The sequence below is a fragment of the Acanthochromis polyacanthus genome, chromosome 21 (assembly GCF_021347895.1).
Source record: "Acanthochromis polyacanthus isolate Apoly-LR-REF ecotype Palm Island chromosome 21, KAUST_Apoly_ChrSc, whole genome shotgun sequence".
In the NCBI taxonomy this organism is placed as follows: domain Eukaryota; kingdom Metazoa; phylum Chordata; class Actinopteri; family Pomacentridae; genus Acanthochromis; species Acanthochromis polyacanthus.
Window position 1 is genome coordinate 30,886,742 of NC_067133.1, and position 21,775 is coordinate 30,908,516.

At 44.2% G+C, this 21,775-nt stretch overlaps 2 protein-coding genes across 2 annotated transcripts in view; one reads left to right on the forward strand and one right to left on the reverse strand.

The window, feature by feature from the left end:
• Positions 1-15,517, forward strand: part of vasnb (vasorin b) — a 28,050-nt gene extending 12,533 nt beyond the window's left edge. The window contains exon 3 of the mRNA XM_022195343.2: positions 11,572-15,517. Within this exon, the coding sequence (XP_022051035.2) occupies positions 11,579-13,660 (2,082 nt within the window). The 5' untranslated portion in view covers positions 11,572-11,578 and the 3' untranslated portion in view covers positions 13,661-15,517. The remainder of the gene's footprint in view (positions 1-11,571) is intronic.
• Positions 1-21,775, reverse strand: part of coro7 (coronin 7) — a 109,184-nt gene that overhangs the window by 45,379 nt on the left and 42,030 nt on the right.

Genomic DNA, 21,775 nt, shown 5'->3' on the forward strand with positions numbered 1-21,775 from the left:
TAACGCTGGGGGGTAACAGTCCTCCTGTAGTGCTGGGGGGGTAACAGTCCTTTTCTAATGCTGGGGGGTAACAGTCCTCCTCTAATGCTGGGGGGTAACAGTCCTCCTCTAACGCTGGGGGGTAACAGTTCTCCTGTAGTGCTGGGGGGGGGGGGGAACAGTCCTCCTCTAATGCTGGGGGGTAACAGTCCTCCTCTAATGCTGGGGGGTAACAGTCCTCCTGTAGTGCTGGGGGGGTAACAATCCTTTTCTAATGCTGGGGGTAACAGTCCTCCTCTAATACTGGGGGGTAACAGTCCTCCTCTAATGCTGGGGGGTAACAGTCCTCCTGTAGTGCTGGGGGGTAACAATCCTTTTCTAATGCTGGGGGGTAACAGTCCTCCTCTAATACTGGGGGGTAACAGTCCTCCTCTAATGCTGGGGGGTAACAGTCCTCCTGTAGTGCTGGGGGGGGGGAACAGTCCTCCTCTAATGCTGGGGGGTAACAGTCCTCCTCTAATGCTGGGGGGTAACAGTCCTCCTGTAGTGCTGGGGGGTAACAGTCCTCCTCTAATGCTGGGGGGTAACAGTCCTCCTGTAGTGCTGGGGGGGTAACAGTCCTTTTCTAATGCTGGGGGTAACAGTCCTCCTCTAATGCTGGGGGTAACAGTCCTCCTCTAACGCTGGGGGGTAACAGTCCTCCTGTAGTGCTGGGGGGGTAACAGTCCTTTTCTAATGCTGGGGGGTAACAGTCCTCCTCTAATGCTGGGGGGTAACAGTCCTCCTCTAATGCTGGGGGGTAACAGTCCTCCTCTAACGCTGGGGGGTAACAGTCCTCCTGTAGTGCTGGGGGGGGGGGGGGGGGAACAGTCCTCCTCTAATGCTGGGGGGTAACAGTCCTCCTGTAGTGCTGGGGGTAACAGTCCTCCTGTAGTGCTGACAGCAGTTTCACAATAAATTCCTTTGTGACACTTTAATCAGCTCTCTGATCTGCGTTTCTGCAGGGCAGAATAACGAGAAAAATCACAAACGGTAACTGAGAGGAAGGAGGGGGCTGGAGGCCAGAAAAACAGGAAGAGAGGAACTTATTTACTGAATGTGATGAAGAGCTTGACAGGATTCAATCCGTCATTCACTCAACACCAACTACAGATTAACAACCAACTGTTCAGAGGAAAACAACAGCAATAAATCACTGATGTGTACGTCAGTTTATCAGTAAATCAGCTGTTTCCTGTATCAGCATGTCCAGGTTTCTACTAGTTTCCTTAATTCACCTAAAGACCCCACAGAGGAGACCAGTCTGAGTTCGTCTGTTTGTTGGTGTTTCTGGTTTTATTCAGAGGACTGAGGGTTCATATTCCAGTAAACTAGCCGCTGTTTACCTGGAGCTCTGTCTTCAGTTTGTGTTTAGCCTGGAGCTAACGTGAAGCTAATGAACGTAGCGGCAGGTGGAGGTCATGCCTCCATCAGATTCCAGTCATTCTCCTGTCAGCTCCAAAAACAAACCTCATAGCAAAAACAGAGTTGAGCCAAGGAGCAGGGCAGAATGGAAGGATGAAGGGTTTTACAGACGTCTGTCAGAGTTATTTATGCTATCAGCTGATGTGTACAAACAGTGAGACATTATCTGTCCTGCAGGACCGTCCTGGGGTCCATCCACCGTCTCATTCAAACACATTCAGTCTGAACTCTGCTGGTGCAGCAGGATGAAGGTAAAACATGCCAGAGAAAGGTCCATCCCTCCATTAGACGTGGTTTCAGGTGGTAAATGGTCGTATTGCTGCTGACTGGATCATTTTCATCAGTCTGATGGGTTCTAGAAATGAAAGGTTTCCACTGAGATCAGGAACACTGAGGCGTTGTGTGTTTGCTGTTGGGTAGATAAAGATCGTGCTGCCCGATGACAGACCAGCATTGTTGGAGCGTGCTCAGAACTGCAGGCTTGTGGCAGACTCACTAAACTGGTCCATCCAGACACTTAGAAGCGCAAACACACAGAACAGACAGCGTCCTGTTCCCCGAGGCCAGATCCCTCACCAGGAGGCAGAGAGCTTCCTCCAGCCGTCTGAGACCAGATCTGTTGGGCCATACTTGGTCCAGATCCAGAATAAGGTTCTGATTCTGGCAGGAGGTAGACCTCATGGACAGGATGTGACAGAACCAGACCTGGACAGAACCAGCTCTGCAGGAGGTCGTCTTTACAGTTTTCTGTGATGTAGAACCTCTGGAAGCAACGAATGACACTTCTATAACTCTGCGGTTCTATAACGCTGCGGTTCTATAAAGGTGTGGTTCTATAACGCTGTGGTTCTATAAAGGTGTGGTTCTATATCAGTGTGGTTCTATAACGCTGTGGTTCTATAAAGGTGTGGTTCTATAACGCTGTGGTTCTATAAAGGTGTGGTTCTGTATCAGTGTGGTTCTATAAAGGTGTGGTTCTATATCAGTGTGGTTCTGTATCAGTGTGGTTCTATAAAGATGTGGTTCTATATCAGTGTGGTTCTGTATCAGTGTGGTTCTATATCAGTGTGGTTCTATAAAGGTGTGGTTCTGTATCAGTGTGGTTCTATATCAGTGTGGTTCTATATCAGTGTGGTTCTATAAAGGTGTGGTTCTGTATCAGTGTGGTTCTATATCAGTGTGGTTCTATATCAGTGTGGTTCTATATCAGTGTGGTTCTGTATCAGTGTGGTTCTATATCAGTGTGGTTCTATATCAGTGTGGTTCTGTATCAGTGTGGTTCTATATCAGTGTGGTTCTGTATCAGTGTGGTTCTATATCAGTGTGGTTCTATAAAGGTGTGGTTCTATATCAGTGTGGTTCTGTATCAGTGTGGTTCTATATCAGTGTGGTTCTATATCAGTGTGGTTCTGTATCAGTGTGGTTCTATATCAGTGTGGTTCTGTATCAGTGTGGTTCTATATCAGTGTGGTTCTATATCAGTGTGGTTCTATAAAGGTGTGGTTCTGTATCAGTGTGGTTCTATATCAGTGTGGTTCTATATCAGTGTGGTTCTGTATCAGTGTGGTTCTATATCAGTGTGGTTCTATATCAGTGTGGTTCTGTATCAGTGTGGTTCTATATCAGTGTGGTTCTGTATCAGTGTGGTTCTATATCAGTGTGGTTCTATAAAGGTGTGGTTCTATATCAGTGTGGTTCTGTATCAGTGTGGTTCTATATCAGTGTGGTTCTATATCAGTGTGGTTCTGTATCAGTGTGGTTCTATATCAGTGTGGTTCTGTATCAATGTGGTTCTATATCAGTGTGGTTCTATAAAGGTGTGGTTCTGTATCAGTGTGGTTCTATATCAGTGTGGTTCTATATCAGTGTGGTTCTATATCAGTGTGGTTCTGTATCAGTGTGGTTCTATATCAGTGTGGTTCTATATCAGTGTGGTTCTGTATCAGTGTGGTTCTATATCAGTGTGGTTCTGTATCAGTGTGGTTCTATATCAGTGTGGTTCTATAAAGGTGTGGTTCTATATCAGTGTGGTTCTGTATCAGTGTGGTTCTATAAAGATGTGGTTCTATATCAGTGTGGTTCTGTATCAGTGTGGTTCTGTATCAGTGTGGTTCTATATCAGTGTGGTTCTATAAAGGTGTGGTTCTGTATCAGTGTGGTTCTATATCAGTGTGGTTCTGTATCAGTGTGGTTCTATATCAGTGTGGTTCTGTATCAGTGTGGTTCTGTATCAGTGTGGTTCTATATCAGTGTGGTTCTGTATCAGTGTGGTTCTATATCAGTGTGGTTCTATAAAGGTGTGGTTCTATATCAGTGTGGTTCTGTATCAGTGTGGTTCTATAAAGATGTGGTTCTATATCAGTGTGGTTCTGTATCAGTGTGGTTCTATATCAGTGTGGTTCTATAAAGGTGTGGTTCTGTATCAGTGTGGTTCTGTATCAGTGTGGTTCTGTATCAGTGTGGTTCTATATCAGTGTGGTTCTGTATCAGTGTGGTTCTATATCAGTGTGGTTCTGTATCAGTGTGGTTCTATAAAGATGTGGTTCTATATCAGTGTGGTTCTGTATCAGTGTGGTTCTGTATCAGTGTGGTTCTATATCAGTGTGGTTCTGTATCAGTGTGGTTCTATATCAGTGTGGTTCTGTATCAGTGTGGTTCTATAAAGATGTGGTTCTATATCAGTGTGGTTCTGTATCAGTGTGGTTCTGTATCAGTGTGGTTCTATATCAGTGTGGTTCTATAAAGATGTGGTTCTATATCAGTGTGGTTCTATATCAGTGTGGTTCTGTATCAGTGTGGTTCTGTATCAGTGTGGTTCTATAAAGGTGTGGTTCTGTATCAGTGTGGTTCTGTATCAGTGTGGTTCTAGATCAGTGTGGTTCTATAAAGGTGTGGTTCTATATCAGTGTGGTTCTGTATCAGTGTGGTTCTAGATCAGTGTGGTTCTATAAAGGTGTGGTTCTGTATCAGTGTGGTTCTGTATCAGTGTGGTTCTATAAAGGTGTGGTTCTGTATCAGTGTGGTTCTGTATCAGTGTGGTTCTATAAAGGTGTGGTTCTATAAAGGTGTGGTTCTATAAAGGTGTGGTTCTGTATCAGTGTGGTTCTATATCAGTGTGGTTCTATAAAGGTGTGGTTCTATAAAGGTGTGGTTCTGTATCAGTGTGGTTCTGTATCAGTGTGGTTCTATATCAGTGTGGTTCTATATCAGTGTGGTTCTATAAAGATGTGGTTCTATATCAGTGTGGTTCTGTATCAGTGTGGTTCTATATCAGTGTGGTTCTGTATCAGTGTGGTTCTATATCAGTGTGGTTCTATATCAGTGTGGTTCTGTATCAGTGTGGTTCTATATCAGTGTGGTTCTATAAAGATGTGGTTCTATATCAGTGTGGTTCTGTATCAGTGTGGTTCTATATCAGTGTGGTTCTATAAAGGTGTGGTTCTATATCAGTGTGGTTCTGTATCAGTGTGGTTCTATATCAGTGTGGTTCTGTATCAGTGTGGTTCTGTATCAGTGTGGTTCTATAAAGGTGTGGTTCTGTATCAGTGTGGTTCTGTATCAGTGTGGTTCTGTATCAGTGTGGTTCTATAAAGGTGTGGTTCTATATCAGTGTGGTTCTATATCAGTGTGGTTCTATAAAGGTGTGGTTCTATAAAGGTGTGGTTCTGTATCAGTGTGGTTCTGTATCAGTGTGGTTCTATAAAGGTGTGGTTCTGTATCAGTGTGGTTCTGTATCAGTGTGGTTCTATATCAGTGTGGTTCTATAAAGGTGTGGTTCTATAAAGGTGTGGTTCTGTATCAGTGTGGTTCTGTATCAGTGTGGTTCTATAAAGGTGTGGTTCTGTATCAGTGTGGTTCTGTATCAGTGTGGTTCTATATCAGTGTGGTTCTATAAAGGTGTGGTTCTATAAAGGTGTGGTTCTGTATCAGTGTGGTTCTGTATCAGTGTGGTTCTATAAAGGTGTGGTTCTGTATCAGTGTGGTTCTGTATCAGTGTGGTTCTGTATCAGTGTGGTTCTATAAAGGTGTGGTTCTATAAAGGTGTGGTTCTGTATCAGTGTGGTTCTGTATCAGTGTGGTTCTATAAAGGTGTGGTTCTGTATCAGTGTGGTTCTATAAAGGTGTGGTTCTATAAAGGTGTGGTTCTGTATCAGTGTGGTTCTATAAAGGTGTGGTTCTATATCAGTGTGGTTCTGTATCAGTGTGGTTCTGGCTAAACACAGACAGAGACTCCAGACTGACAGCAGCTGGAGGTGGAACTAGAGACATGAAAACCAGACCAGTTGAGTCTGGATGGGTTCTGATGGGTTTGGATGCTCCAGCTCCGTCCATCACACCCTCAGCAGTAAAACAGAAGGACATATGAACCGTTTCCTTCTGGACCTCATTGAGCTCCAGAGCTCAGAGGAGACAGAACCAGACTACAGAGACCCGGTTCTGGTCTGGTTCCTCTCTGGTCTCCTGCAGCCATCTGAAGGAGGTCTGGTTTCCTCAGACACGCTCCAGAGGTTTAGGGTTTGATGTTGCCCTGGAGCAGCAGAGAAACACCTGTTCAGGTGTTCCTGGGTGGAACTGGAGCTGGGTGTGGCCCGGCATGTTGTCTGGACCAGAACACCGAGCAGAACATGATCCTGACCCTGACCTGACCTCTGACCTCCATGAGGCTATGATGCCATCTGACCTGACGGGAGAAGAACCAGCGCTCGTCTGTCTGTTCTGTGTTTTGGTTCTTTTTGTGCTCATCAGAAACACAAACTACTGCTTTGATTCCTCCTGTAGTCACGTTTTATGTTCCGGTCCAAACTATGAATGCTAAAGACTTAAAAAGCTTCTCTTCACCAAAAACAGCCTCTGTACAGCTAGAACACATTCTGCAACAGATGTAGGATGGTTCTATGGTTCTACAACAGATGTAGGATGGTTCTATGGTTCTACAACAGATGTAGGATGGTTCTATGGTTCTATAACAGATGTAGGATGGTTCTATGGTTCTACAACAGCTGTAGGATGGTTCTATGGTTCTACAACAGCTGTAGGATGGTTCTATGGTTCTATAACAGATGTAGGATGGTTCTATGGTTCTACAACAGATGTGGGATGGTTCTATGGTTCTACAACAGCTGTAGGATGGTTCTATGGTTCTACAACAGATGTAGGATGGTTCTATGGTTCTACAACAGATGTAGGATGGTTCTATGGTTCTACAACAGCTGTAGGATGGTTCTATGGTTCTACAACAGCTGTAGGATGGTTCTATGGTTCTACAACAGCTGTAGGATGGTTCTATGGTTCTACAACAGATGTAGGATGGTTCTATGGTTCTATAACAGATGTAGGATGGTTCTATGGTTCTACAACAGCTGTAGGATGGTTCTATGGTTCTACAACAGCTGTAGGATGGTTCTATGGTTCTATAACAGCTGTAGGATGGTTCTATGGTTCTATAACAGATGTAGGATGGTTCTATGGTTCTACAACAGCTGTAGGATGGTTCTGTGGTTCTACAACAGCTGTAGGATGGTTCTATGGTTCTACAACAGCTGTAGGATGGTTCTATGGTTCTACAACAGCTGTAGGATGGTTCTATGGTTCTATAACAGATGTAGGATGGTTCTATGGTTCTACAACAGCTGTAGGATGGTTCTATGGTTCTATAACAGATGTAGGATGGTTCTATGGTTCTACAACAGCTGTAGGATGGTTCTGTGGTTCTACAACAGCTGTAGGATGGTTCTATGGTTCTACAACAGCTGTAGGATGGTTCTATGGTTCTACAACAGCTGTAGGATGGTTCTATGGTTCTATAACAGATGTAGGATGGTTCTATGGTTCTACAACAGCTGTAGGATGGTTCTATGGTTCTATAACAGATGTAGGATGGTTCTATGGTTCTACAACAGCTGTAGGATGGTTCTATGGTTCTACAACAGCTGTAGGATGGTTCTATGGTTCTATAACAGATGTAGGATGGTTCTATGGTTCTACAACAGCTGTAGGATGGTTCTATGGTTCTACAACAGCTGTAGGATGGTTCTATGGTTCTATAACAGCTGTAGGATGGTTCTATGGTTCTATAACAGCTGTAGGATGGTTCTATAACAGCTGTAGGATGGTTCTATGGTTCTATAACAGCTGTAGGATGGTTCTATGGTTCTATAACAGCTGTAGGATGGTTCTATGGTTCTACAACAGCTGTAGGATGGTTCTATGGTTCTACAACAGATGTAGGATGGTTCTATGGTTCTACAACAGCTGTAGGATGGTTCTATGGTTCTACAACAGCTGTAGGATGGTTCTATGGTTCTATAACAGCTGTAGGATGGTTCTATGGTTCTATAACAGCTGTAGGATGGTTCTATGGTTCTACAACAGATGTAGGATGGTTCTATGGTTCTACAACAGCTGTAGGATGGTTCTGTGGTTCTACAACAGCTGTAGGATGGTTCTGTGGTTCTACAACAGCTGTAGGATGGTTCTATGGTTCTACAACAGCTGTAGGATGGTTCTATGGTTCTATAACAGATGTAGGATGGTTCTATGGTTCTACAACAGCTGTAGGATGGTTCTATGGTTCTACAACAGCTGTAGGATGGTTCTATGGTTCTATAACAGCTGTAGGATGGTTCTATGGTTCTATAACAGCTGTAGGATGGTTCTATAACAGCTGTAGGATGGTTCTATAACAGCTGTAGGATGGTTCTATGGTTCTATAACAGCTGTAGGATGGTTCTATGGTTCTATAACAGATGTAGGATGGTTCTATGGTTCTACAACAGCTGTAGGATGGTTCTATGGTTCTATAACAGCTGTAGGATGGTTCTATGGTTCTATAACAGATGTAGGATGGTTCTATGGTTCTATAACAGCTGTAGGATGGTTCTATAACAGCTGTAGGATGGTTCTATGGTTCTATAACAGCTGTAGGATGGTTCTATGGTTCTATAACAGCTGTAGGATGGTTCTATAACAGCTGTAGGATGGTTCTATAACAGCTGTAGGATGGTTCTATGGTTCTATGGACAGGTTCATCATGTTCCTCAGCTGTTTCTAAACCCAGCACAGCTTCCTGTTAATCTCTAAATCAGAGAGAAGGACGATCTCACGCCGTCCATTCGGCTGCTGCCGGTCTCAGGAATGTCTCGGGTTCACCGAGGAGAGGAACGGAAATGAGAGCTGTGGAAGGGAGGAGGCATTCTTCTCTTCTTCTGTCCTCCACCTCAGCAGGGTTCTTACTGACCTGCATCCAAACAGACAGAATCCATCCTGCTGTCTTTATCTGGAGGTTTCCCTCTCCACCAGTTTGGACCAGACTCAGGGAAACATTCTGCTGAGGAGTCGATCCACCTCCACGGGTTTTATCTGCATGGTGTTCTCCTGTCTGTCTCCATGCCGCTGTGTGTTCCGGACCTGATATCCTCAAGCTTCTCTTCACCTCCAGGATTCTGTCTGCAGAAGGAATGATTCTGTTTTTCAAACACAATTCTTCTCCTCAGCAAACACACCAGAGCAGCATAAAGTGCACGTGTCCACCCCACAGTGAGATGGTGTCCATTCGCTCCAGCTGTTGTTTGATTCCTTCTATCTCCTTCATCTCCTGTTTATCTTCACTAATCCTTCTGTTTTTCCATCTTCTACACACTCAGCAGCCTCACTTTCCTCCTTCCATCCTCATTATTTCTCTGTTGCCTGTCTAAAATGCTTCTGCTCATCCTGGGTACATTTCACTGTTTTGTTCACGACTACGACGCAAACTTTCACTCCAAACTGTGGTTAATAAAACCTTCTTACTTTGGAGACGTGACCCAGAATCCTTTGCTTCTCCTAATTGCTCCAGAGTGTTTGCTGAGGCCGTGCTGGTAAATGATGGGATAACTGCAACCCTTCACCTCTGCTGCCCGTTCAGCTGCAAACCGACGCCATCAGATGTTATCGTTACGTTGTGGGCGAGCTTTTCCATAAACAGTTGCAGGACTAAGTGGATGTGACCTTTCTGCTTGGCTGGTGGAGCTGGACAGGTGACAGCTAGTTAGCTGCTTTGTTTCAGTCGGGTCATTTCAGCGACAGAACAACAGGTCTGCCCTCTGTGAAGGAGTTGGCAGCAGAAGCTGGAGCGAATGCCATGACTGCTCTTAGTTTATACACTGGAGAAGGAAAATAAGAGATCAGGGACGCTTTCCAAGGAGGCTGAAATTTCAAGGAGGAGCGGAAAGAAAAGTATGATGAAAGAGAAGGAAAATAAATGCCATAGCTGTGATGAGATGATACGGCCTTCATGTCCGGTCCAAGCTCTGCCTTTAGAGGCTTTCTGAAGCAGAAAATGTTTTATTAAACACTTAAAAAGAAAGAAAAGCTGCCGGAGTTATTTTAGTTTATTCTGCTCTGATGCCACCGTGACACAGTCTGTAGTTCTTATTTATTCACCGACAGGACAGAAAAATCTGGTTTGAGAAGCAGCATCAAAACTCAGCTTCATGAGTGGATGACAAACAACAGACATGATTTATGAGTGTTTCAGCAGCTGTAAACAGAAAGGAAGCCGTCAGCATCTGGCCTGAGGGCTTCAGCCTCCAACACTGAAATGCTGTCCTCTAACATAAATGACAAAAATGAATTTAAAAAAACAGACATGTGAGATCCCTGATCACGTCTCCCACCGACCGTCCATCGATCCCACAGAACATATTTATATTTTATATGAATATAAGTTAGCTTAGAAAAAAATCCAAGACAGAAAGAGTCCTCAAGAAAATTAAACACCCAAAACATTTACTTCTGTTTCTGTCTCTGGTAAAATGATCCACAACCTCAGATCAGAACAGACTGAAGTCACATATTTAGCTGCTTCTTCAGGTTTCTGTTCAGACATTCAAAACCCTCAGGCTTCTTACAAACAGAGAGGCAGAAATGTTCCGTCTGGAGCTGTGAACTCTGTCCTGGCCTCTAATCATTCAACTAAACTGTCGTATTAAACTCAGGTAATGAAGGAAGATTGATCTTGTTTGAGAACATCAGCCTGTGGTTAAAGCTTAGGCAGGTTTTTCTGAGTTCCTAAACAGTAAAAAAACAGGAGAAAAGCTGGTCAGCAGATTGAAATGTTGCCTCAAGGCCGGCTCCCAGATAGCGGAGGATGATAAACTCCTACAGACTCTTTATCTGCAGCTAGTTTCTTCTTTATCTGCCCTCATTCCACCTCCTCTCCTTTCCATCACTCCTTCCCTCCAGTATCCAGCAGAGTGTCTCTTTAAACCCAGTACTCCTATTTAAGGACCATCACTCTGTAGATTCCATCTTTTTTGCGGTATTACAGACGTGTTTGACTTGTATCAATGGCAGACAGTAAAACAACAAAGCGTGTTTTTAATATTACATCTGTGGTGCATAAGGGAAGCAGTTCAGACTATCAGTGAAGAACTTCTCAGCCCAGAAGCTACCAGATAAATCCTCCACAGATGCTGGGTCGTGTGCAGTATGATGTACAGAGAGGAGTTAAATGAAACTGGACACTGGTTAGGAAAATGTACAGCTGGTCTGAGCTTCCAGGTGACCTGACACAGACTGAAGGTTCTCCTGGTGGTGGATCAGCATCAGCTGTTACCTGTGACCAGAAAACCACCTCAGAGTCTGCAGCTAAATACTAAATATGAGTTAATTGGAGAAGGAATCATTTCTACAAAGCTCTTTTTAGAGATCATCAGAGGGAGAATTTGGCTTATTTTAGTCAGAGAAGTGTAGCAGAACGCCACAATGTCAGCTTTAGCAAAGTATGGCAGAAACCTGCAGCTCTGTGGTTGGAGAGAACTTGTGACAAAGACCGGCTTTGATCAGCGGCTCTGCTCAGTTAAACCTCTGATAGTAATCTCACTCCATGGAACAGTAAAGAACCACGCTGTGAATGAATGAGTGACCTCAGCTGGTCCAGGAATCAGTCTGGAAGGATTATTTCACATGCTATGTAACAGAACTTTTATATGGTGGTGCATCAGTTTTATCCTCCTAAACCTTGTAACGGAGATCTTTGTATCCTCCCAGAGTCAGTAATGTAATGTAGGCTACTGCTGTTTCTCATTTACTGTGTATTTCTGAGTTCATTACACAGATGATTAAGACTTTTTCATTCTCTTGTTTTAGGCTGAGCATGGAGAAAGAAAGAGTCAGCACCATGAAGATCCTCCTCACTCCAGTGATGCCCTTCCTGCTCCTCCTCATCCTCCCTGATGGCATCTTCTCCAGCAGCTGCCCCAAAGATTGCTCCTGTTCCACTCCAGAATCCATCCTGTGTTTCCAGAGACGATCCTCCAGCATTCCCAGAGGCGTGGACCCATCCACCAAAAGCATCTACCTCTTTGCCAATGGGATTGAAAGATTAACAGCTGAGGACTTTGATGGTCTAGAGAACCTGGAAATGCTGGACCTCAGTCAAAACAAACTGACCCACCTTCCTGACAGGGTATTTGAACCTTTAACTTCTTTGAGAAACCTGGACTTGTCATCCAACCAGATCACTCACATTTCAGAGGAATGTTTCCACAGTATGACGCTGCTCGAGCGCCTTTACCTGTACAGTAATCACATCAAGACCATCCACCCGGCGGCCTTTAACGGCCTGGAGCACCTGCTGGAGCTCAAACTGCAGGGTAACCAGCTTACATCCCTGCCGGCTCTCTCAATGCCCCGACTGCTGCTGCTGGACCTTCGCTTTAATGTCTTACCCAATTTGGGTCCTTCAGACATCCAGACACCAAACCTAGAGGCACTCAAACTGGGTGGAGTGGGGCTGACCAGCCTAAACAAGGAGCTCATAGGCAGCCTGAAGAATCTCCATGAACTGGACATTTCAGGAAACCAACTCGAGTCCTTCCCCTCTGTGCTAAAGGAGACCCCAGGGCTGCTTCACCTCAGCCTGGCCGGGAACCCAATGGGTCCTCTTAGGGTTCAGGACCTGCAGAACCTCGGGGAGCTATATGAGTTGGACATTAGCAGCCTCAGTCTGCAAGGCCTCCCTGAAGAGTTGTCCCAACTCTTCCCCAACCTCAGAAAGCTCACAGCAGCAGAAAACCCCTTCAACTGCCTCTGCAACTTAGCATGGTTCCCGAGATGGCTCAGGGCCCAGAGCATCACTTTGGAGAGAACCGAGGAGACCCGCTGCCATTTTCCACCCATCAATGCTGGAAAGGTGCTAGAAAGACTGGAGCACAGGGACTTTGGTTGTCCCACCACGACTACAGTCACCACCAGCACTGTGAGAACTACCACCACCCTACCTGTTGCTGTCACCACCTTCCCGACGACCACCAGGGCTGATCCCGCCCCCCGGGCCAGCGACAACCCCACCGACCAGGAGATAGATCTGCCCCTACCCCCCGTCCCTGCCTCCCCCAGCAGCAGCAGCATGGACCAAGGCGTGGAGCAGCACTTCTGTCCCTCTCACACCTGTCTGAATGGGGGTACATGCCGATTGGACCAGCACGGTCAGGTGGAGTGTACCTGCCCACATGGTACCGTTGGCATGTACTGTGAAGTTCAGAACTACCCCCCGCCGTCACCTCCTGACGCTGAGCCCCCCATGGGAACAGTCACTGCCGATCCACCGGACATCAGCTCACATCAAGCAACTGCAACCTCCATCCTGCTGGACCTCCACCGCTACATTGAGATGAGGCCTTACATCCGTGGAATCCGGTTAACCTACCGCAACCTCTCCGGACCAGACCGCAGGCCGATCCAGCTCAGCCTCCCAGCATCCTTCCCAGAGTACAGACTCAGAGGTCTGAATCCCAACTCCACCTACACTGTGTGTGCCAGTCCGTTAGGAGCTCCTAGCGGTGTAGACAGTGTCTGCACTGAGGCCCACACTGCCCCTGAGACCACCAGGGGCCCTGATGCACAGTTTGAGGACCCAAAGCTAACCACCATGCTGGTGCCTGCAATCGCTATCTTGCTGCTCCTGGTGCTGATAGCAGTAGTGGTGGGGGTGGTATGCTATCTTCGCAGAAAGAGGGCCAAGGGCCACCTGGACCTGGAGTGTGAGCCCTCCCAGCTAGAGCTGGACGGGGTAAAAGGTGGACTGGACAATGGAGCGCTGCCTCAAAAACAGCCCCAACTCATGCTCCCTGAACCTGCTGTTCAAAACAGCAATCTGGAATATGAGGTGTTGCTCCTACAAGATCACTGCACATCAAACAACAACACGTCCTCACATAAGCCTTCCTACTTCTGATAGTAGCTTTCAGATCTAAGATCTCAGATCTAAAAGAGGAGCTTTAAGGTGAAAAGAGCAGAAACTGCTGTTTGTGAAAGTGGAGGATACATTATCAGCAACCAGTGCGTAGAAACTGGATGTAGCTGAATGTCCTTTGGTTGTCTAAGCAGACATTAAACAAGTTCAGAAACATTTGTTTGGACTTAAGCATGAAATGTGCTTCAACTCCATGGACATGCTGCATCCTGCTTCAGGAACATTCAGCTGTGATGCTGGGACTGACGCTGTGTTGTGATTGGCTGTGGGCTTCAGAGATGTGATGCCTTCATCGCCCTTCCAACAACCTGACTGAACATGGAGCCTCCCCAGGACCCCAAAGGGATCAGTGCTTGCTGTGAATGACCTTTCAGACACCAAATGAAGTTGTGCAGAGAAAACAGATGTTGCTTGTGTTGCTTTATTTGGCACAAAAACTTGTATGTATTTTTTTATATCTGTTTCTTGATGTTATTTTTTATTGTGGAACTTAGTGACTGTTAACAGCCTCAGCAGCCTCCACCTCCTGTGACTAACAGACAAAACAGCAGATTAAAATCTTTGAAGATTAAAACTCGTTTGGTACCAGTAAAGTCAATCAAAGGGCTTTGTCCCCAGAATGTCAGACAGACTAAGTAGTTGTGAGTCTGGACACAGTTGAGACTAAATCCTCCTCCTCCACTGCTCTGCCATCAGAAAGAGGGAGAATAATCAGGATTACTGGAAGGTACAGACTGACTGAACTCCTCTGTTTCAAGGTTTCAACCATTTTAGAGCTTATCGTAGCTCCAGCAGACCAGCACACAGGAGACTTTATTTATTGTTTATTCCCTGTAAGGGAAGCTGTGTTTTCCCAACCACAGGTCACATTCAGCACACGACTGCTGACAACTAGGAAAGCAAACAGTGGGTGTGTATTGTGTTTCCCCTGAGTAAAAATAGTCTGCTTGGTGCGACGCTATGCACGGTTTCTGCTGGCAAGGAGAGCTGAGTTCTGCTGGACTATCAGCAGACGACTGATGCAGATCTGAGAACATGAAGCTAGAGTAGCATTCTGAGTGTGTGTGTGTGTGTGTGTGTGTGTGTGTGTGTGTGTGTGTGTGTGTGTACTTGTACTTGCTACATTGTGAGAACCATTTTCTGCATTTAACTATCAAAGTGAGAACATTTTTACAAAGTGAGGACATTTTGACCGGTCCTCACTTTGAAACAGCCATGTTTGAGGGTGAAGACTTGTTTTTAGAGAACAGGTATGAATTGAGGTTTGGTTAGGGTTAGGGTAAGGATTAAGTTTAGGCAATCAGTTGTGATGGTTAAGGTTAGGGTAAGGCTCTAGGAAATGCATTACGCCTATGGATGTCCTCACTAAGATAGAAGTACAAACATGTGTGTGTGTGTGTGTGTGTGTGTGTGTGTGTGTGTGTGTGTGATAATGCCGGTACATGTCCTGTCTTGTGCAGAGACCTCCAGACATCAGGTTATCAGTTTCTATGAGCCCTCATGCCTCAGAGTATTTTCAGCCCCAACAACTGATCCTGGAGGTAAACCCACCAAAGACACATCTGTGAACATCTGTATGGTTACCTGCAGTATTTTCAACCACAGTAAACATCCCACGCTAACAAAATGCCTTCAAAATTCACCATCGAGTAATGCAACTGGAATATTTGTCTGTAAAATACATTGAAAATAACCAAAAGTGTTTTCGATGTGACTGTTAATTTTTCCCTGTTAATTTTGGGAAGCTTCTTGTTGTCATTTGTTGTTTTTTATTCTGTGAGCTTATTTGTACAAGTGGAAAAAGTGATATTATCATTAAATGAATATCCGAAAGTAAAATGGCTCCAGTTGTCTTTAAGTTTGCTTCACTCAGCAGAGATCACAGGAAGTGAAATAGGAAAAACAGGATAAATAACCGAAGCGATCTGCAAACACTCCAGGAAAAGAGGTGCTGGATGTGAAATCAGCTTGTTTCTTTAAACACATCACAGAATATTACTGGTGCTTAATGTCTGAAAACTTGAACCTGGAGATACAGCGGCCATCCACACGCTGCTGGAAGGATTTAATCTGGTCCAGCGGTTCATTTTTAATTTCAGCAAATGAATATCAGGAGTGTAAAAAAGTTTACATGACATAAGAATGTTTTTCTAGGAGGTAACTAGTCTGACACATTTAAGATCACAGAAAACTACAGAGCAGATTTTGCTGCAAAATCAACCTGAAAACAACTGAAGTGTTTGTTATTGTTTGTTAAAAAATACTGTGATCAACTCCAGGATTTTTCTGTTTCAGTGCAAATGATTTAAAAGAAAATGGTGTTCACAAGTTTACTCAGAAATAAGTGATGAATTAATTGCTATCTAGGTAAAAATGAGAATGAATCATGATGTTGATTTTAGATGATATCGCCATGCTAACATGCTAATATGCTAACATGCTAACAATGATGAGAAAAGCTGCAGAAATCCCCAGTCAGCAGGATTCATCATGTAGGAAAACAGCTTTATGTCAGAACGATAAACCGTCAGAAGTGCTCCTAGGAAGGCTAAACAGAACGATAAACCGTCAGAAGTGCTGCTAGGAAGGCTAAACAGAACGATAAACCGTCAGAAACGCTGCTAGGAAGGCTAAACAGAATGATAAACCGTCAGAAACGCTGCTAGGAAGGCTAAACAGAATGATAAACCGTCAGAAGTGCTGCTAGGAAGGCTAAACAGAACGATAAACCGTCAGAAGTGCTGCTAGGAAGGCTAAACAGAACGATAAACCGTCAGAAACGCTGCTAGGAAGGCTAAACAGAACGATAAACCGTCAGAAGTGCTGCTAGGAAGGCTAAACAGAACGATAAACCGTCAGAAACGCTGCTAGGAAGGCTAAACAGAACGATAAACCGTCAGAAGTGCTGCTAGGAAGGCTAAACAGAACGATAAACCATCAGAAACGCTGATAGAAAGGCTAAACAGAACGATAAACCGTCAGAAGTGCTGCTAGGAAGGCTAAACAGAACGATAAACCGTCAGAAGTGCTGCTAGGAAGGCTAAACAGAACGATAAACCGTCAAAAACGCTGATAGAAAGGCTAAACAGAACGATAAACCGTCAGAAGTGCTGCTAGGAAGGCTAAACAGAACGATAAACCGTCAAAAACGCTGATAGAAAGGCTAAACAGAACGATAAACCGTCAGAAGTGCTGCTAGGAAGGCTAAACAGAACGATAAACCGTCAGAAACGCTGATAGAAAGGCTAAACAGAACGATAAACCGTCAGAAGTGCTGCTAGGAAGGCTAAACAGAACGATAAACCGTCAGAAACGCTGCTAGGAAGGCTAAACAGAACGATAAACCGTCAGAAGTGCTGCTAGGAAGGCTAAACAGAACGATAAACCGTCAGAAGTGCTGCTAGGAAGGCTAAACAGAACGATAAACCGTCAGAAGTGCTCCTAGGAAGGCTAAACAGAACGATAAACCGTCAAAAATGCTGATAGAAAGGCTAAACAGAACGATAAACCGTCAAAAACGCTGATAGAAAGGCTAAACAGAACGATAAACCGTCAGAAGTGCTGCTAGGAAGGCTAAACAGAACGATAAACCGTCAGAAACGCTGCTAGGAAGGCTAAACAGAACGATAAACCGTCAGAAACGCTGCTAGGAAGGCTAAACAGAACGATAAACCGTCAGAAACGCTGCTAGGAAGGCTAAACAGAACGATAAACCGTCAGAAACGCTGCTAGGAAGGCTAAACAGAACGATAAACCGTCAGAAACGCTGCTAGGAAGGCTAAACAGAACGATAAACCGTCAGAAGTGCTGCTAGGAAGGCTAAACAGAACGATAAACCGTCAGAAGTGCTGCTAGGAAGGCTAAACAGAACGATAAACCGTCAGAAGTGCTGCTAGGAAGGCTAAACAGAACGATAAACCGTCAAAAACGCTGATAGAAAGGCTAAACAGAACGATAAACCGTCAGAAGTGCTGCTAGGAAGGCTAAACAGAACGATAAACCGTCAAAAACGCTGATAGAAAGGCTAAACAGAACGATAAACCGTCAGAAGTGCTGCTAGGAAGGCTAAACAGAACGATAAACCGTCAGAAACGCTGCTAGGAAGGCTAAACAGAACGATAAACCGTCAGAAGTGCTGCTAGGAAGGCTAAACAGAACGATAAACCGTCAGAAACGCGGCTAGGAAGGCTAAACAGCTACTCAGTGTGTTCTGGATCCAGCCGGGCCCACCACCCAAAACAAACCTTTCTGAGACGGTTTAATGCTTCCACTGGACCAGAGGTTTGGAATTCTCCAGAACCAGCAGTGAGCTGGAGGCAAAGTGGAAATAAAGATGATTGAAAACAGTCAGATTAAGGTAGTAGGTGGATTTAAGCGCTGTGAATGAGTCACTGAGCAGAATGAGAGAGCTCTGCTAGCAAACAGTAAACAGCTGACCACCCGTGTGTTTTATAGGTAGGATGCTAACAGCCTGGATACACCGGATCCCAACAACACAAACCCATAAAACAGCAGCGCTCCTGCTGAGCAGCCACCATTATACCAATCTGTCAGAGAGAGAACTTCCTGGTAAAACAGCAAGGAAACAATGATCCCCACAGGTCAGCACAGGTTAACTTCTCCTTCTTCCAAACTGGTCTAACATCCAACATTTCATTAAACACACATTAGTTTAGTGTCTTTTACCGTCTTTTACCATCTGGTGAAACACAAAGAAAGATGGAGCAGAAGATATTACAGGTAGATAAAGAATAGAACAACAGAATAAACCTGAGAGAAGTAGTGATCGTGTGTGTCTTTGTGTTTCTACTTTCCTCTATAAAATATTTTTTCTTTTCCTGGTTTTAACAGAAACCTGGTTCCTGGATCAAAGCCAACTTTGACACTTTGCTGCATTTGTTAATCAACAAAAACATCCTCATTAAACATGAAACTATTTATACAACTAAATATGTTTTCCCTCTATTCTTCTTTCAGTTTCTCTTAGTCTCTGTTTGTGATTCTAGTTTTTTTTTTTTTTTTAATATTCAGGCCTGATTAAAGCAGCGTTTTTTCCTTTGTGGTCTTTTATGCCATTAACGTCCACCGTCTGTCAGCCTCACCAGGATTACTGCTGTTTGAAACCAGAAATTATTTCTCAAAAATCACAGATAAACCAGCAGTAAAACAACCAGAACTGCCGCTTTATTCAGCTCATATTTACCGTCTTCATTCTTCTTAGAGTCTGAGACGTTGCTAAGTGCTAATTATTAAGCATCTGTGATTTTTATTTAAGGAAATGTGACAGCAGAGAAGGAAAAGAGGAGAAGACTTCCTCCCCACATCCCTCCTGTCTTTGTGGAGCACTAAGACCAGATGAAGGCCGGTTCCTCGGGTTCCTCTGGTTCTTCTCGGGCCTCCAGCTGCCAGTCAGTGCCAGCAGATGGCCCAGAGGCTGCTCCAGCAAAAAGCAGCGAGAAGAAAGAAAAACAGGAAAAGAAAGCTCAGGAAGAATTTGACTTTGGTTAGTTGTTGGCAGCAAACGTCAGGAGGCACACATGCAATCCATTTCACGAGCTACTCACTAGATTATTAGATAGAAATACAAATGGCTGTGATTTCCAGAGCTCAGATTCTCTTCTACAGCAGAATGAGTCTTTTCAGTCATCCATCCAGAGATGAATGAGGCTTCTACATATGTATAAACTGGTTTCTATGGATGGAGAATAAATACTACAGCAGAGAATGCTACAGGACAGATATCAGTGTAATTTTGAATCCTGTGCAGCTGAAATCAGCTCTGAGAAAAACCTAAAGATTCAGAGTTCAACACAGTTTCTACATTTTCACAGAAATATTCTTTCTTTGTGCAGATACATCCTGGCTCTAATGATCACTTATCAGTCTCATTGATCGCTAATAGTCGTCCTTCCAGAACACATCAGTCCTCTCCGGATCTCTAACGGCTGATATAAGGTCAGAAACAGCAGAAACCATGTGGAGCTCAGTTTTAAAACTCATACGATGTTTTCCTCAACCTAAAACCATCTCAGAAGAAGGAAACTAGAAGACAGTAAGATTCAGTTCAGTATTTCATTTTATCACTTATTTAATGCAGCAGGAGGGAAAACGCCCACATTAATCCCATTTAACTAAACAATGACACACCTCCGACTCCTTTCACTGTTTCCAGTACGAACACGAAAAGAAGGAATGGATCTTAAACCAACCATCTATTTAGACCATCAGTGAGTCCACGAAGAGCACAAAGAAAATAAAAACTACAACTTTAAAGCATCTGGAGCAGCTAACTGTGAGTTTGTCCACCTGGAGGTGATGCTTACTGTGGAACACCATCCTTCAACCATTAAACCACTGCAGGTCCACCATCACATGGAGGCTCATCAGCAACACCAGCTCCTCATGGATCTACTCTTAGATGTATGTCGCTGTGGATGAAAGCTAAATGAACCTGTAGGACTGCAGGCAGCAGGAAGGACCATCAGGACTTATCAGTAACAAGTTAAAACTATCTGAGGCTGATTTCTGCTGTAAAATCCTGTGCAGGATTAAGTTCAGGTGTCATAAAACATCTCCTGAGGCTGAACATGGAGAGAAAAACGATAAAATACGTAAAAACTTGCAGCTGGAAATAAAGCCTGTAAATCTGGAGCTGAATATTTAATAGGAGAACATCTGCAGCAGGTATGGAAGTGATCACAGCTACAACCTGAATTCCTCCAACCAGCAGCCTCTAGAGCAGCGGTGTCCAACATATGGCCCGCGGCCCTCAGAGGGACGGCCCTGCTGCTCATTCACCATTTAGTTCACTTTGATGTCCAGTGGAATAAGATCATACAGCAGCCGATAAATGAATCTTCTTCCTTCATTGTTTAGTTTGTTGTCAGTTCAGGATTCCTACCCTGATGATAAACGTAAATTTACAATAATATCCAGATTTTGACAAGTTGTTCTGAGCATTAAATAAAATGCTGTTCTCATCCAAGTACCTGAGGCTAAATGTTCTGTGCTTCTAGAGATAATCTGATCTGTAAGTTTAATGTGTAAAAGATAAACTGAAGCTGGATGCTGCTGAAACTGAACTTGTTCTTCAGAAGGAATTCCAGATTTTTATAATGTTTTGTAAAAAGATAATTCATTAAATGTGAACATTTTACTCTAAAACCTGTAGAAACATCTGGATTTATTACCCCACCAAGAAACATAGTGGAGTAATGTAACGGTCAGCATCTGTCTGTCTGTCTGTCTGTCTGTCTGTCTGTCTGTCTGTCTGTCTGTCTGTCTGTCTGTCTGTCTGTCTGTCTGTCTGTCTGTCTGTCTGTCTGTCAGCAACATCACTCTAAAACAGACCAACAGATTTGGATGAAATTTTCAGGGAACATCAGAAATGACACAAGGACCAAGTGATCAGATTCTGGCAGTGATGCAGCTTATAGTCTGGATCCATGGATTAGTTAAAGATTTCTGTATGATTGCCAGATAGCGGCACGGCGTCACTGTAACCATGACAACCAGTGAACACTACATCAGCTGATTGTGATCCTACTACAAATCCACCTCTGAGGACTTATCAGGACTTATCCATCAGAAATGATCCAAGGAACAGCTGATTAAACTGTGGGGGTGTTTCTGAGTCGCCCGCTACATATTTAGGTCACGTGATCCGGTATCTGTACATAACGTACCCATGCAGAACACACACCTGTGTTCAGCACAAGGTCATTGTGTTTGTGGGTACATCTATATTAGATGGAGCCGTGATTTCTGATCATCAATAACTAATAAACAAATGCTGCATTTCTGACATATGGGGGAATGAGCAGCCTTGGAGGAGGACTGAGCTCTCTGAGGGCTTTTCTAGTTGTTATTTATCAGTCATCATGATATCATTTCATTCTAGATCAAACTGAGCTGAACGTGGCTCTAAACTAAATGAACTAAATGAGTTTCTGCTCCAGTGCTTGTTCTTCAGGAGAGTAAAGATCCAGCAGAAACGGTCAGTTTGATTATGAAAAAGTCTTCCAGTCCTTTATATTCTTGTGTTTCCCAGAAACGTGTATTTTTTAAGCAGCAGCTCCATCTATCAGAGGATGATGG